At 34.6% G+C, this 17,585-nt stretch overlaps 1 protein-coding gene across 1 annotated transcript in view; it reads left to right on the top strand.

Moving 5' to 3' along the window:
- Positions 1 to 4,159: 4,159 nt before the first annotated feature.
- Positions 4,160 to 17,585, top strand: part of LOC150107505 (acetyl-coenzyme A synthetase, cytoplasmic-like) — a 319,474-nt gene continuing 306,048 nt past the window's right edge. Inside the window, exon 1 of the mRNA XM_090391354.1 lies at positions 4,160 to 4,446. Within this exon, the coding sequence (XP_090247480.1) occupies positions 4,205 to 4,446 (242 nt within the window). The 5' untranslated portion in view covers positions 4,160 to 4,204. The remainder of the gene's footprint in view (positions 4,447 to 17,585) is intronic.

Here is a 17,585-nt window from a genome sequence, read left to right as displayed (position 1 = left end):
AGGTCAAAAATCAAGTACATGATTGATCAAGAATTCGTTTTTGCATGAGACATTGTCAACACTTAAGTACATAAAGCATCCCGAATAGCACTGTTGTTTTCATGGGATCGATTCTGTTATTAGAATCTACAGAAACTATGCTTATCTTAGTCATCTGAGTATAAAAACCTTAGCCACAGCTAATCAGACCACCAGAATTTAGTTATGGCATAAACGAGACCACGAACATGTAATCCTTTTTTTTTTTTTTTTTTTTGAGTAATGTTAATTGTTATATTGTTTAAATGTTCGTCTGTGCTTCTCTGGACCTTTCCTTCTGTAACTTTGTGCCCAATGATTTTCTTGACAGAAGGATTAAAGGTAGTCGTGCCATTTTAATAAGAATAATTAATTCTGTTTTATCTTTCTCTTTCTCTCTCTTTATATATATATATATATATATATATATATATATATATATATATATATATATATATATATATATAATTCTATAATTTAAATAAACCATAGCGGATAGAATTTTATTAGATTCCAAACGCTTTGGGGTAGATATTTCAGTTTATTTAGATTATGTCCGCTGTCTAACTTTGATTATATTCTAATACCAAATTTAATAAACTCTGGTATTAGAATCTCTACTAAAATAGGAGCTGTTTGAAATAAAGCCATCATCTCATTTAGTGGGACCATTTTAAGGAGAAAATTAGTTTAAATAATTAAAACAATTGTAACATGACTTTTTACAAAGGACACAGAAGAGGTGTTCACTTCTTTTTTGTTCCTGCACTGAACAGACAGACTGGAGAACAGAATTAGCAAACATAATTCACTAGACTCATAGACTCTTCCATTTCGACAGAACAACAACAACAGGTCGAAATGGTCAGATTTAAAAAAAAAAAAAAAAAAAAAAAAATCGAGACACTTCGATAATTTTTTTTTTTTTTTTTAAATACTAAAATACTAAAATACTAAAATCTGTCCAACCAGGGTCCCAAAGTTACAAAAAAAAATGTACGTGCAAAAAAATCAATCTAATACACATATGCATTTTACTTTAAGGTCATTTATGAAATCAAGGAAATATAAATATACTTAGTCAGCCAGATGCAAATAAAGATGCAAAATAAAGATGCAAATCAGTAATTGACTACGCTATCGCAAATTTAAAATTTCAAAGTTAACTTTGGAATGTAAGAGCATATCGAGGCTCTGAATTAAACTCTGATCATTATATGGTATCAGCAAAAATTCGATTTCAACCAAAGTGGCTAAAAATACATAAAACTGAAAATTCTTATCCACCGAGTTACAAAATTTCTTCATTACAGGATCCCCAGGTTAGACGACAATATCAAAAATGCACAAACTTAGAAACTACAAATGAATCAAGTGTCATAGAAGAGGAATGGGAAAATTGGAAACAAATTCTCACAAAAGCAGCGACAGAAAGCTTTGGAAAAAAGCGCAAATGAATTAGAAAAAGAGGACTACGACACTGGAACAAAGAAATAGAAAACATAATAAAAACAAAAAAGGACAGTTACCAGTTAAATTCCAAAACAATAGAAACAGAATTAGAGCAATTGAAAGAAGCAGTGCAATTGCAAAACAAAGGAAAGGAAAAAACAAAGAAAGAGATGGAACAATTTCGGAATAGAACTAGAAAAGGATTTATTTAAGCCACAACCCAAAACCTATAAAGTAATAAAATACATGAATAAAGTAATAAACGAAAATATAAAAATATACAAACAATATATTTAAAAAAATGGCTGACCTATTTACAAAATCTCTGGACTGATTAGAACAATGAAATAAAATTTTATAGAACAATGAATGACCTAACATTCATAGTTCTATTAATTAAGAAAATATAACACAATCGTAGAACTGAAAAATACAATAAATAAGATGAAAAATAGGAAAACACCAGGAGAAGACAATATAAATAAAAAATTATACAAAAACGCAGGTGAAAAATGTAATGAAAGACTTCTGAAATTTTTTTAATATCGTTTGGATGTCTTGAAAAACTCCTAACTCTTGAAAAAAAGCACTAGTTATCCCAATCTATAAAAAAAGGAAATAAAGACGATTGCAATAACTATAGGGGAATTAATCTGCTAAATAGAGGATATAAAATATATGCAGGAATATTAAAAGAGAAACTAAATAGTATCGTAGAGGACAAATTACCAGAAGAACAAAATGGTTTCCGAAAAGGCTGATCCTGCATAGATCCAATTGTCACTCTAAAATTATTATTTGAAAAAAGAAGAGAATTTCAAAAAGAAACACACGTGACCTTTATTGATTATGAAAAAGCCTTTGACAAAATTAGTAGACAAAAATTGTTTAAAATATTAATCCATTTAAATATACCAAACCAACGTTTACAATCCATTCAACAAATATATACAGGAAATAAAATAGCAGTTAAATTAGAACGCATCTCAGAATGGAAAGATATATCAAGAGGGGTACGACAACGATGTACCCTTTTTCCGCTGCTTTTCAATATATATATAATTATAACAATCTGGAAACAGTACAACCCCACAAATGAAAATAGATACACTAATTTGGATAACCAAGCAGTATTAGCTACATCAAAAGATAATTTACAAAGAAGATCATTAAAATCATTAAATGATATCTCCAAAGAATATAATATGACAATATCTAAAGAAAAAGAAAAATAATGCCATTCAAAGGAGAAAACCCAATAAGAAGTAAAATAGTGATCGATAATAAAATACTAGAACAAGTAAACACTTTCAAATACTTGGGATGCGATCTATCATATGAAGAAGAAAAAGACATAGACACTAAAATATCAAACGTTGTCAAAGTAAATGGCATAATAAATAATATACAGTATTTAAGCCATCTCTAGTAGAAGAACACACTAGAATCAGATCAAAACCAACTCTACTATACGGAAGCGAAACATGGACCATGAAAAGGAAAGATGAAAAACGAATTCAAACAGCAGAAATGAAGTTTCTCAGAAAAACAGCTGGATATACCAAGTGGGACCATAAAACAAATGAAGAAATCTTACAATCCCTGAAAATAAAACCAATTAATTACTGCACGAGACAGTATAAACAAAAATGGATAGAACATTTAAATCGAATGGATAATTGCAAACTGCTTAAAATATTATACAGATAGAAAATAAGTGGAAAAAGAAGAATCGGAAGAGCAAGAAAGAGATAGCGTGAGACCGGAACAGGCCACCTGGCCTAAAATCCATGTTAGGAAGAAGAAGATCAAATCTAGATAATGAAGCCAATTAAATGCAGTATTTAATCAATCTTTAAATACTACACGGTGTGGTCATAAAACAGTGCTATTGTGAAACGTCTATTTCTATGCTTATATTGATTATTAACTTATAATTATAATAACTTCATATTATAATACGATACCGACAATAGACAATAATATGCAACTTATTGTAATACGTAAAACATCTCCAAAATAATAATAAAAAAAATTAAATAATAATTTCTCAACGCATATATCTATAAATTTCTTTTAATTAAAATATATTTTTTTAATTTCTTTACAATATATCAATATATCAAGTGCAAGAACTTCAAATCACTGATGTAATCATTAATCTGCGAACAGTTGTTATCTAATTTAAGAGGTATATTTTTGAGTATTTGCTACTTTATGTTACTCTAGCAACCGAAAAATGCGTTAAGGGTGAGTGTGTCGTATATTTTGATAACAAGCAACTTCGAAAGTTAGCAGGAAAGGACAAAGTCTATAGTAGAATAGCCCTGCAGTTGCTCGTGCATTGCAGTCGATACAAGACGAAATATTATCTTATTCATAGCAGGAACGTGTTTAGAATTTAAAATGTCATAAATAAAGCTATAAATAAACACGAATTCGATATTTCATATGTTATCCCTAACAGCCTTATGAGACATTACAGAGAAGTTCCAAACTGAAATTGGCAATTAGTGAAACGATATATTTCAGTGAGCAAAAACCAGGTGGCACGCTGCCTCACTTTTAACACAGATAACACTGCGCGGCCTGATTTAAATTGCTCGTCTTCTCCGTAGAGGGCAGCAGTGTACACACTCCTTAGTTACTGAACATGGCGACCTCGGATGAAAACGACGTTTGTGAGGTCTATCAGCCTAACAAGGAGTTCAGCAAAAATGCGTATGTGTCAAGTATGGAAGAGTATAAGAAAATGTACAAGAAGTCAATTGAACACCCCGACGAATTCTGGGGTGAGATAGCGAAGAATTATTACTGGAAATCGTCACCAAAGGGAAATTTCTTCGAGTTCAATTTTGATGTTAGAAAAGGTCCGATCACCATCAAATGGATGGAAGGAGCGCTCACCAACCTCTGCTACAACGTTCTGGATCGAAATATCGAAAAGGGTCTAGGAAATAATGTTGCTTTCTACTGGTAAGGATTATTTCCCCCCTCTCTCTCTCTTTCTTTAATATATTAATATTAATCGCCAACCATATCCAAACTTTTGAAGATTTTTTTTACCTTTTTTTACGATGTTTTAAAAAAATGAATAAATTATTTTCTTTTTTCTTTTAAATTCTCCTTCCATTTGTTTGATTATTGAGAGAACATACAAATAGAGAGTGTAAAAATACTCTGAAAAACGTATTAATCAAAAGGGTTTTTTAACAAAAAATATAAGCGGTTTGAAGATGCTTTTTCTCTAAACCGGTTAATGGAAATTGTTGTATAGCCTTATCCTTGGTCCTTGGAGATTTAAGCTATAATCCTGTTTCAGCAGCATTTAAAATATTTTCATTCTTTTCTTATATCCTTTTCCCTTTAGATTTATATTTGAATCATTTCTTTGATAGTCTTCCATCTTCTGTTCATTGTATTGTGTTCTCTCCAATTCTTTGAATTTTTGTTGTATCATTTATATTTTTACACGTATTCGAATTCATTTTCTTAGGTCATCTCGTAGTTGCTTTAACGGCTCTAAGAAATTTTATTTCAGCTATTTTTTTTTCCTGCTTTCATCCTTTCTAACCCCCACTTCCTCTTTTTCCACTTTCCGACTACTATACGAGGACACCACAATACCACTGTGTTGGTACTGCCTTGTCATTAAAAAACGTTAACCTGTTTTCTTACTTTTTCTGCCTTTTGTTCTTTGTCTTATATTATTACGTTGCTTGGAAACGATGTAATTTATTATGCAAATCATTATTATCATCATATCACGTGGTAGGATGGTATAAAAAACATTTAAGTATTGTTGTAATACAATTGCCACAAGTGTGTTTCCAAGGTAACTTCACCATTGTTGACATAGTTCAAAGTTTTTGGACCTTATGATTCAGCAATAGAGGATTGTGGCCGTCACTCCCCCCCCCCCCGTCCTTATCGCTTCTTGCAAAATACATTACGTCAGTTGATCGCTTTTCCTATTCATTTTCTACAATGGATTATCGAGATAATGATAAATAAACTCATTTTAATCCTTTAATCCTCCATTTTTATCAACTAGGAATGAGCTATCAGAAAAATGCAGTGGTCGTAAAATGACGTTAAGAAAAATCAGAAGGTGATTTATTTATTTACAGTAGCGAACAAATTAATCACAATAAGCCGAATTTTTATCTTGTTTATGGTTCTGATTTTTTTTGTTTCAATTCACAATAATTTTGGTTTTGGTTTAAGTTCACTATTTTGGTTGAGTGCTACGTGTTTTAACTGTTTCTACGATATTTATTAATAGCGCTGTGCGTTTTTAATAGTATAAACAAATTGACATTCTTAGTGATTTATTCATTTTATATAACTATAAAATGGATACATCTTCAAGAAAGCGTTCAAAAATTTGCATTCTTTCTCAACACATATCCATGACTCAAAGACAAAATTGCCAATGAGTGTGGTGTTGGCTTGGGTACTATTAATGCGATTTTAAAGAAGTTTAGAGAGACAGGGTTTCTTTTCGCCTGACAGAAAAGAAAAATGTGGGCGAAAAAGGAAAACTGCACTTAAGATCGTTCACTAGTTAGGAAAAGCAAAATAATCCCAAGATTGTCTGCTGTAGACTTAAATAGAAATTTGGCAGCTAATGGGATTAATGTTTCTGAACATGACAGTCTGTCGAAGATTGTTGGAAGCAGGGGAAACGACCCACAAACCAAAAAAGAAACAATTATTGACGAAGGTTATGCAGAAAAAGAGGCTCCAGTGGAAAAAAGGTTTACGAAGATTGGACTACTGAGAAGTGGAAGAAGGTCGTATTCTCAGACCACAGCCCTTTCTTTCTTCATAGAGAGCGAATACCCCTAGGGTTTCTCAAACTTTTCCTACGACGAACACTTCATAAATCCTGAAATTTTAAAGGAATACCTTGGTTAGAGTCGAGTATCATTGGTCTCGTATTCAATGTGAAGCTAAGCGTACACTATCGCCGAAGCAGGCCGTATCGCATCGCAAAAATGCGACAGCGCACACTACAGGTGTGCCGGGCCGCATCGCATCGCATTGACCTTGCTTGTGACCTCACGTTTCCTAGAATAGATACCTCAGTACTTCACTCGCGCACGGAGGTGTCGATAACCGCTGGCGGCTGAGTCAAGGCCAGCGCGGTTGGCCTTAATAGCACAATCCACACGCAAAGTGAGGAGCGCCTGATTTGCAAACATGTTTGAACTTGTCGCAGCATTCACAACCATTCCAGGCTCATATTCATTTTGATAATTTTTCACAGAACACTTATTCACTTTCCGTGGAACATAGTTTGGGAAACGCTGGCATACCCTATGTTCGAAAATCAGCAGCTGAAAAGACCTCTCTTGCCTACCTTCAACAAGCTCTTAAACACGCAGCTAAAAAGATTTGAGGTTGTTTTATACATGATAGTCCAGGATTACTTGTGCCTGTTGATGGGATGATGAAAAGTGACCAAAACATAAAAATATTGGGAAAAAAAAAAGAGTGGTCTCACAGATCCAGAAAGATAAAGAACTAGTCTTCCAACAGGATCTCACTCCATGCCACACTTAAAATAAAGCGAAAGAGTTCCTGAAAAATGGCAACATTCAATTGCTTCATTGGCCAGGTATGCTACTGATATTAACCCAATAGAAAATGTGTGGGCCATAGTGAAAAAGAGACTTGGAAAATTAAATTGTGATACAAAGGATAACCTAGTACAATCCATTATAAAAGTATGGTTTCGAGATGCAGAAATAAGAAAAACGTGTTCTACGTTGGTAGAGTCCACGCCTAAGCGAATTAATGAGCTTATTAGGGACAAAGGGACACATGTAAATTATTAGGTAAAGTTGAAGTTTAATTTTTGTACTTATTTTCTTATGAACTTAAAATTTTTCTTTAAAATGTGAGCATTCGGATTAATTTGTTCACTACTGTATGTTACATTTCATCTTTCTTGTTGACACGACATGAGGGAATCTCTCAGGGCCTACAAAACTAAAAAAATGCTGATGATAACAGATTTTTTAAATAATTACCTTTTAAAACGGTAATAAAGAAATGACAATAAATATTTTAAAAAATAATAAATATGAAAAACAAAAAGAATAAAAGAAAGAAAGGAAGGGAGAGAGAGAGAGAGAGAGAGAGTTATGAGTCGGGCTATTTGCGGTGGGGAGAGTTAGAAAATTTCATATCATCCTCCTCCTTTTCGTTGTAAGAGAATTAACCGCCCTCTTAGGTCCAATGACCTGGGCCAAGTAACTTAGCTTATGAACGTGATACCGCTTATAATAGGACGGTTAATCCTGTTGCTATGGCTGCAAATTACGTGTGTTCTTATGGCTGATTTGCGGGATGAAAAACCAGCAGTTTCCGGAAGGGGAAACCTCTTCGCTACCGCATGAGACCCGTTAGCTTACCTTCAGTTGAAAGTCACGATAAAGTTTTTTTGTGTCTTAGACAGGATTCGAACCCAGGTCTTTCCCGGAGTGAAACTCGTTCTCTGATGGGGGACCTGAAATAATAATAATAATTTTATTGGATATTCCTTCTTCTTGAAAGATTAAAAATAATAACCAAGTAGTGTACTGTCGAAACGTATCTCCTCTGTGGTCGATATTATTAAAAATGATTTTTTTTCTTCTTTATATTCTAATATGCAGCATGTTTCACCAACTAGTTACTGATAACATTATCAAGAAAGACATATATTTTATACTATAAAGTTAACAGTATTACGAGTTGAAGTGACGTAAAATACAACAGATACCATCAACTTTTATCACGCTGAATGTTCTACAATCCAACATCTGTTAATGCAGCTCGCGTGACGCTTAACAATATGTATTATCGTGAGAATCACGTCTCCTACACGTTCTTTCATATTGTTAGACATATCACGTGGCTAATAAAATCCTGCTCTAACTTTATGATTCTGAATCGTAATACTACGCAAGACGAAGCACTTTAGAATAAGTTCGAGCAACGGTTATGAATTTGTAGAATATATTCTCTTTCTTTAGAGTCAGACTTATGAAAATAAATGTATGTCATTTTCAGATGACGAGATTCTCCCTTGAAGACAATGGAAACGTACATCGAGATGTACATTTCTATCACAGCGATGGTCCATCCGTGTTTGGTATGAGAACCGGGTTATAAGCGAAAAATGATTTGAGACGGGTCATCCGTATCTAAAATTCGTGTGTGTGTGTGTGGGGGGGGGTGTACCTCAGAAAACTGAGATACACCTCAGTTTTCTGAGGTGTACCTCAGAAAATTTACCTCATAAATTTTCAAATTTATGACGGCTATGCCATTGAAATTTGAGCTGAAATTAACACAAATTATTGGGGGATTGTTGTACACACACACACATACAGGTTTTTCAGTGGTTTGGCTGGAAGGAGATATTTTTAAATCTGTTTCTCGACATATTCTCAGTGTTTGATGAAAATTATTAGTGGGCTCGTCTAATTTGTAGACTGTAGGTTGGGTGGGCATCCCAGATCTATTGGGAACAGAATTCTATTTCTAAAAGGTTCGTATGTCTAACATCAATTCAAATACGGAGAGAAAAATAATTTATATCTTGTTTAAGTTAAGGGATATTACATCCCATATAGTTTCTTAGCCGAATAAGAAACTCAAGGCTAACTTATTCGGCTAAGAAACTATATGGGATGTAATATCCCTTAACTTAAACAAGTTATATGTCGCCGAATTGAAGCCTTTGGCTCTTCACATATCTAATAATTTATTAGAGCACCTCACGGCAATACTCGTAGAAGGGGTACAAGTTCTGTTCGCTACAAACTTGATATTAACTAGGTCTGGCTACTCACTGATGAGACCTCAATAAAGGTCGAAACCGGTCTGGGTAGTGACCTTCTCTCATAATGTGAACAAAAATACAGTTCCTAGGAGCTAAGTTCACATTATGGGCAAATATCAAGAATAGTGATCGGAGCTTGCTCCACTTCTACCACGAGTTGCCCCAGCTTGCACTACCCTTTGGGATCAGTGCTGCAGTATCCAGGTATTTGCTTACGCTTGGAATCGCCGAACTTTATATATAGTTTCTACTATATTCGGCATGAAACTCTTTGAGTTTCTTATTCGGCTAAGAAACTATATGGGATGTAATATCCCTTAACTTAAACTGAAGTTGAAGTTAAACTCAAATTGAAGCTTTTGGCTCTTCACATATCTAATAATTTATATCTTTTTAGAAATATCGCTGGAATATGTGGCTTGTATCCGAATAGGCATGATTTTGGCTAGGCGTGCGTGTGTGTGTGTGTGTGTGTGTGTTGTGTGGACCATTCTGTCTACATTTCAGGAGGAAAAATCGGAGCATCGTAGTAATAAAATTCTAACACGCTGTCTGAGACAGTTAATTCAGACTCATTTGAAAAGTAACAAAATTTTTCTGTCATCCTTGATTATTGGAACTCGCGCCTTTTCAGTCTGGATCCTCTTTGCCGTCATAATAACTACACCACGAAGAGATAAATACAGTATAGGGAAGTGTATTTTTTATAAGACGTGGATTATTGTTGAAAGACCATTCTACAGGCAAAAGTATTATAAAGTAGGGAAAAACCGAAAACCTTTATATAAAACTTCTCTTCACATGAACACTGAAGTACCTTCAAAGGCTGAGATGATATTAAATGTAAGAAACTGCTTTAACAGGAAATGCTCGCTAACTTTTATTATATATTTTATTTCCTCTGCAAGGCAAGCTTTTAACTAGAGAATATCAGTAGCACTTGATCCAAAGTATTTCGTTACGGGAAGGTTTTTTTTTTTTTTTTTTTTGTTGTTGTTGTTGTTGTTGTTCAATTCCGGATTTCTTTTGTAACAGATTGGGACGAATGCTAAAATCCCCTCCCTCCACACATACACACCTACCCAAGTGCATTAATTAGCGCTCGTATACGTTGAACTTTAGATGTTTTGGAACTAAAACACAAAAGAAAAACACAATTAAAATCTTTCAATTCTGAAAGCCAACGTCCTTTTCGTGGCGGGGAAGTGCATGTGTATTGGTGTGGTTAAGAGGGGGGAGGGGAGATGTTAATGCTACTTTAAAGCTGGTTAAGGCAACGACTTAAAGCAGTTCAGTCGAGTACCAACTTGAAATAAATTAATTTTTTAGAAGAAGTAAAGAGGATTAATAAGCCAGTGAAAATAACGAACTTAGTTTAACAGCACCAGGACTTCATTTACTTTGGAGAACTGCAATTCTTTGATTTTTACTTCGCTTTTATGTTACTTAATTAGGTCTGCTGACTGTGTATACTTTTCTGTTGTTACAGTTTTTTAAAGTTTCTAATCTGTGTTGCTATGAGACGTACAGCACCTTGCTAAAATAGTGCACCAGTACCGCACATGTCGTCCAATAAGAAGTCTTCTTCCACTCTTTCTCGAGCCATTCATCATCACTTTTACTTCCTTTATCTTATTTGCATTACGTGAATATCACAAGCACACTCCATAAGACGTCTGGAAGACATTTGAGGATATATATTCAAAACCGAGTGTTTGTTAAACGCGGGAGTGTGCTGTTTGTGGAAAAAGGAAAGGAATATCAATAAAAATATGATGTAAAACCATGAGAGATTTGGTATTTACTCTTGCTGTATAAGAATAAGATTTTATCACGCATGCACATCCAATAGAGAACGAAATAAATGTACAAATTTATTTACCTCTCTATTAGAATTTTTTTTTTTTTTTTCGGAAAAATAACTTCCAAGTCTCGAACTAAATTTTCTTCTCACACATCTTTTTCATTGTATTTTTCAGATAGTTTTACTATTTTTTGCTTTTTTTTTTTTTTTCTCACACACAATGTTTAAGAAGTTATTTGATTTGTTGTTGTCATCCATTACCAAGTTCGCTCTGATAGGATGTTGATGAAAAAGTTCGTGTATGGGAACATTTTAGTCATAATCGAGCGTTTTCTCAAGGTACGAATGTTTTATTAGCGAGAAAATAACAGGGTTTGAATAATACAGACATTTTAGAATTAAGGGAGAATTAAAATAAGCTTCTTCTTCTCCCTACTACGTAACTATGTATCAGGCCTACTGCCTGTTACAGAGCTATCTTTAACCCTTCTAAGTCGTACCCCTCCCGAGGATAAGGTGGCTAGCCCTATGCTGTATTTCTTATGGTTGTAGCTGCGTGTGTTCACGGGGACGGTTTGCCTGCTGTCGGTGGACCCCCCCAGATAAACTGGATTTTTTTTCAGAAAAAACTTTAGAAAAACTTAGAAAACTGGGAGAAAAGCCCTGCCTTCCACGCCCAAGACCGGCTAAATTGGCTATCTCTGAGAAAGATCCTTAAGCTCCTCATGTCAGCAACGACGGGAATCGAGCCCATAACACTCCGTTCCCAGGCATATGGCTGCGAAGCGCATAGCCAATCGGTAAGCGCGCGGACTATTAAAATGAACTAAAATGCAAATATAAAGTATAATACAAAACAAAACCAAGTTGTGAAAAATCGAGTAGTGGTAGCGTGTGAAAACCACGAAGAAACAGGTATACTAAAGGCAGATGTTGGTGTGATGCCTACCAGAAAAATGATCTGACAGTATGGATAATAGAAAAGAAGTTAGGCCATCTAGAAAACCAATTTTGATGAAAAAAAAAAAGGCAAGGATTATAAAAACACGAAATAAAGAAATAATTAGAATGTGAAAAAGACTTTTAGAAGATAGTTTTAAAATAATGATGAGCATGATGATGATATAAACTCAGCCAAATAAAACTTAGAAAATATTATCTTACAAAAGAAGAAATAAAAATGGCAAGAGTCGCATGAGAAGTACCCCAAAAAGTTATGGTCAAAGAAAGGCCAAAAAAAGTTATGGTTAAGAAATCAAAGACAAATCTTTGATTTTTCTTTGACTTCTTATAGATGTAGAAATATCTTTTTCTGGTTGTTTACTTTCATGATTCAATGAATACAAGTTTAAAAGTAAGAAACAACTCTGCGTGATTATCATCATAATCCTGTTTAGTTAATGGTTGCGCATGTTTTTGTCATTTAGTAATGTCCAGTGCTTTTGCTACAAAGAGTTGTAATGACTGTCCTATAATAGCTATGATAAGTATCGCCATAAACACTGCTATGTCATCGATGCGGTAAACGGGGATAATAAGACAGATAACTAACTCGTGGGTTTTGGCTAATCAGAAATGCCTGTTGACGCACGTTGGCTCTGGGGATTCCCAGTTGCTATGGTGAAGTTGAACGCTTATTTTCCTTGCGAAAGTGATGATGACGTCATTCTATTGTGTTCAGGAAGTTTTGAGGATATCCTGCATTACGATTATCACCAGTTTGTTACAGTTTCCAAGGATTAATTTCATTTAATGATTACAACATCCCCCTTCCCTAGACTTGCTTACAGGAAGAGAGCAATATAAAGTTTGTAAAGTGTTTATTATTTATATACAGTAAAAGACTGTCGATGCTTTGGCAATTGCATTCTGGCGAAGTTCATTTATCGTCTGCTGTTGACGAATAAGTTGCAGTTGTGTATAGTGCACTGCCATCTAGCGGGCTACGTTGGATACTCGCCAAATAATAATAAATAAATGTGAACCTGTCTCGCTAAAGCAAAATAATAAACATTAGAGGGAAGTTTGTTTTTTTGTATTTTAAACATCCTAAGCTGGAGTGGGGAAAGTGAACTTATTCTGATGGATCGTGTTAATCATTAGAAGTAAATTATTAGCTCAGAGAAGAGGAGAAAATTCATCCACTACACTCTGATTTAATATTGCTAGATAAAGTTTTCGCGTAATATGATTATCGTCAAAAATAAAAAAAATGCGTAAAATTTATAGTTTAAATAATAAAGTAATCGATATAATTTCGCTTGGAAGCCTTCAGCTGATAGAAATTGCTTAAGACGTTTATTGTTAAAAGTTCCAGGCCACATATTGTGCGTGTGATATTTATTGCAATATAATATTATTACTTTTGACATGTATATGTTATTTGAACAATAGCTCAATTAACAACTATATTGTTTTTATTTTTTTCTAATTAATTTAATTTAACAAAAAAAGTGCCAAAAATGATCGCGAAATATTTGAAGTTTAAAAAAAAATGCTGAAACCAGGGATTGTCATATACTCCGAGTATAAAATCTGGACCTATGAATTCGGCGATTGAAAAAATTGTCAAGCGATCATCTAGCTCTCTTGAAGTCAGTGGCGCACCCAGGGAGGGGGCCAAGAGGCCCTGACCCCCCACCAAAAAAAAAAAAAGAAAAGAAAAAGTAAATAAACACTAGAAAAATTTCCAAAAATCTTTTCCTAATTAAAATTTATTTTTTTTTAAATTTATGTTGTGTCTTCTATTTCTATACTATTTGTCATGTATTGGCGATCACTGCAAATGCTGAGTCATAGGTCGTATGCAATGCGTAGTGTGTATTCGTAAATCGTCTACTCAACTCGCCCGCCCCCCAGATTAAATCTTGAGTGCTCAGGCCTCCTCCAAGATTAAATCCTGAGTGCGCCACTGCTTGCAGTAACGTACTATGTAGCGGAGTTACGTTCCGATGCATGTACTGTGTTCTAGTAAGCTTTTGGCATTAGCATCCTTAATATATTTTATATATAAATATGTGTATTTAATAAATGCATTCAGCAGGGCAAGCATGCAGGTTATTTTTTTTCCCTCCCTAATAAAACCTCACTAGTGATCACATGAATTACAATATACGAAACCAAAGACCGGTATAAACGTAACAAAGAATTTTACCAGTCATCTCATACGTGACTACATCCGTTCATAAACTACAGCAAAGAAAATATCTGAAGTGATTGCCATACCTACATTATATTAAAGAAAAAGTAACCTGTAAGAAGCTGTCAGCAGTAAGTGTCAAATTTCTGGTCGTCTTATATGGCTAGCGTAGCACAAAATAAACATTTTGAAGTGAGATTTTGGATTGTTTCAAACGCCCAGTCGCCTTGTACGCTGACATATAGATCCTTCTTTAGTGGAGGGGGGGTAATCAGTTCTAGTAGATGAAGACGTTTTATAAGGGCTATTCAGATAGAGGTGACTTATTCGGCATCATACTGGGGTGATAGGGTTTCCTCCTACTAAAATCTCATGTTTTTAAGGAGCCACTTGAGTTTTATGTTCTATCTTGGTAAAATATTTTCAGGAAAGCCATAATTTCTCCTGTAATATTACCTCGTTTCCCTAATGTTCCATAAGTGCAAAAAGCAGCAATGTTTTTTAACCCCCCCCGGCTTACCCACCAACATTGCACAACTCCCTTTAAATCACCACCAATATTCCAACAGTAGTCCTTGAAACTTATCGCGTCCAATCAACTTGCGCATATTTTTCAAACGTTCTTTATATTTATTTTGTGTGCGACAGTTGTGAAATTCTTGTTATTGAACAGTCCACAAACAAAAAAGGGCCAATCTTTCGATTCATTAGTAAACTCCTCCATTTGTTTAAAAAAAGAATATTACGTGGTAAAACATTACATTCTTTACGTCCCAAAATATAAGGCCATCATTTTTAGTATTTCTAAACACTAATTTTTTTTTTTATTAGAACTAATAAGTTCCAATGTTTAAGATCAGATTCGAGAAGTTCAGAATGTTGTTTATATAAATTCGTATCAGTAACAAGATCGTTGAATTCCTTTACTGTTCAGTCAGATGAGATTTGCTAAAAATTTCCAACTAGCAACTGATGATGATAACTCTGTATCTACACCTGTCAGTACCACAATATATTGTGATGATGGAGCAGCGCAGGAAGATTAAAACAGTGGAGTACTGGTCTAATGACCGATTCCAACTTTGGGTGAGATGCCAAATGTTTATTTTTCATAGAAAATCCAGATACATCAATTAAATATAAAAGTTTTGACCTGTTACATGATCTGGTTCTCTCCAAATCATGGGCATCTCTAGAATTCACAGATCGATTTTTTATTTGAATACATTGAGTCAAATTAGCGTTAACTAATTATGCAGTTCTTAACTTGCGAATGATGCTCTGGTGTGTAAATAACTGTAACAGGACTTTCCCTCCCCACCCACCCCATACACACATATAACAAAAGCTGGGCGTACCTGTTTAGTTTCTAACCCTTAAATGTAACACAATAATAAATTTAATAAAGAGTTTCAAAGATGTCTAAGCGCAAGTGAAAACTGACGAGCTGAATTAGTGTGTTGCAATCCATGATGAAAGACAGGTTTAGACGTGTCCAAATCATATTTCTATTCATTTTCAAAAACTACCTTTACATTGGGGGTGCTTAAGGATCAAAGCTGTATAACTGAGAGGAGACCTCCACATAGCCTTTAAAGGAATGCGGAGAACCGACCAGGGCTTCTGACTTAATGTCCAATCCTCACCTTCTCGTGGTGCACCCTGTTGGGTATCTACTTTGATACTGAACGAACGAGGATAGGCTGGCAATTTGGGATTTAGCCGACCAAATTGTATTCTTATTGGTTAAACCAAAATAAAAAATGATGGTACAACATGACAAAATTTCATGCCGGCTGGGGCGTCGCCCGGTTAAACAAGGCCCCCGTTGTTTTCGCCAGGGAACCAGGGCGAACAGCGAAAAGTCAGCTACTGGAACAAATCTGAAAACAAACCTCAACTCAACATCACCAGAGTTAAAGATCGGTACTATCAACATAAGAAGCCTGAATGGCAAAGAAATGGAGCTAGCTGAGGAATTAGATAAGTACCAGATCGACATAATAGGGGTGACTGAAACAAAAAAAGACCAAAACTGGTGAGATCTTTCTGAGCAATGAATACAAAATGTTATATTCAGGCAATGACAATCAAGGAAAAGAAGGAGTAGCCATAGTATTGAACACAAAACACGAGGCTAATCTTCTTGAATGGCAGTCAGTCTCAAGTAGAGTAATGTGGGCAAATATGAGAACGGGGAACTGGACAATGAGACTTATTTGTGCCTATGGTCCCACAGAAGGTTCTACTAACGTAGAAGTGGAGGAATTTTTTGACGCTTTAGAAAAAGCAACTGACACAATGAAAAAGGAAAAGTTGGTCCTTGTTGGGGATCTAAATAGCAGAGTAGGAAATGATTGTGAGACATACAAAATTATTTTGGGAAAATTTGGAGAAAAGAGCAAAGCTAATAATAATGGCAAATATCTGTTGGATTTCTGCTCAGGACATGGACTGGTTATTACTAACACCATGTTCCAACATAAAAATGTGCACAAATTCACATGGAGTGAAGAGGCAAGGAATAAGAAAAGTCTCATTGACTATGTTATTGTTGATAGTGATGTTTTCTCCCTGGTGCAGGACACCAGAGTGTACAGAAGATTTGAAATTGGAAGTGATCACTATTTAGTCTTGAGCAGGATAAAATTGAATTTCATATTGAAAAGAATAACATGTAAGAAAGTTTTAAAGCGAATCGCTCAGATGTGATCTGTAGACTAAAATACAGAAAGATTATTGAAAAGAAAATGAAAGAGTTTGAGAACAGGAATCTAACTTTGGAGGTTCAGTGGCAAACTCTGAAGAAAACATTGATTGATTCTGCCAGAGAGGCATGTGGTAAGGTTGTCTGTAAGGATAAAAAAATCAGAACTCCCTGGTGGACACAGGAAGTTAAAGAGACAGTGAAGGAAAAGAAGAAAGCATATCAAAAGTTAATGGTAAATAAGTCAGCTTTTACTCTTACAGAATACAGAGACAAATGTAAGAAAGCTAAACAGTGTGTAAAACTAGCTAAACAAAAGTCATGGGAGGACTTTGGCAAGAATATAGAAAATAAATATCAAGAAGGTGGCAAAATATTCTGGAGGTTGTTGAAGAAGCTTAGGAATGGAGGAAAGTGTGCTGTAAAAGGAGTTAGAGATGATAAAGGTGACATGAAAACGGTAGAAAAAGATATCCTTGAAGTATGGAGTAATTAATTTGAAAAACTGCTAAATGAAACAAGCAGTGATGACAGCACACTGATAAAAACACTGACCAGGCAGTCAGGAATACATATCCATACTTGAAGTAGAAAAAGCCATCAAAGGCTTGAAATGTGGAAAGGCAGC

This window comes from Typopeltis vanoorti, chromosome 4 (assembly GCF_054136105.1).
Source record: "Typopeltis vanoorti isolate ZY-2024b chromosome 4, IOZ_Tvanoo_1.0, whole genome shotgun sequence".
NCBI lineage: Eukaryota > Metazoa > Arthropoda > Arachnida > Uropygi > Thelyphonidae > Typopeltis > Typopeltis vanoorti.
The sequence above is the reverse complement of the archived record's forward strand: the minus strand, read 5'-3'. Positions and strand labels throughout refer to the sequence as shown.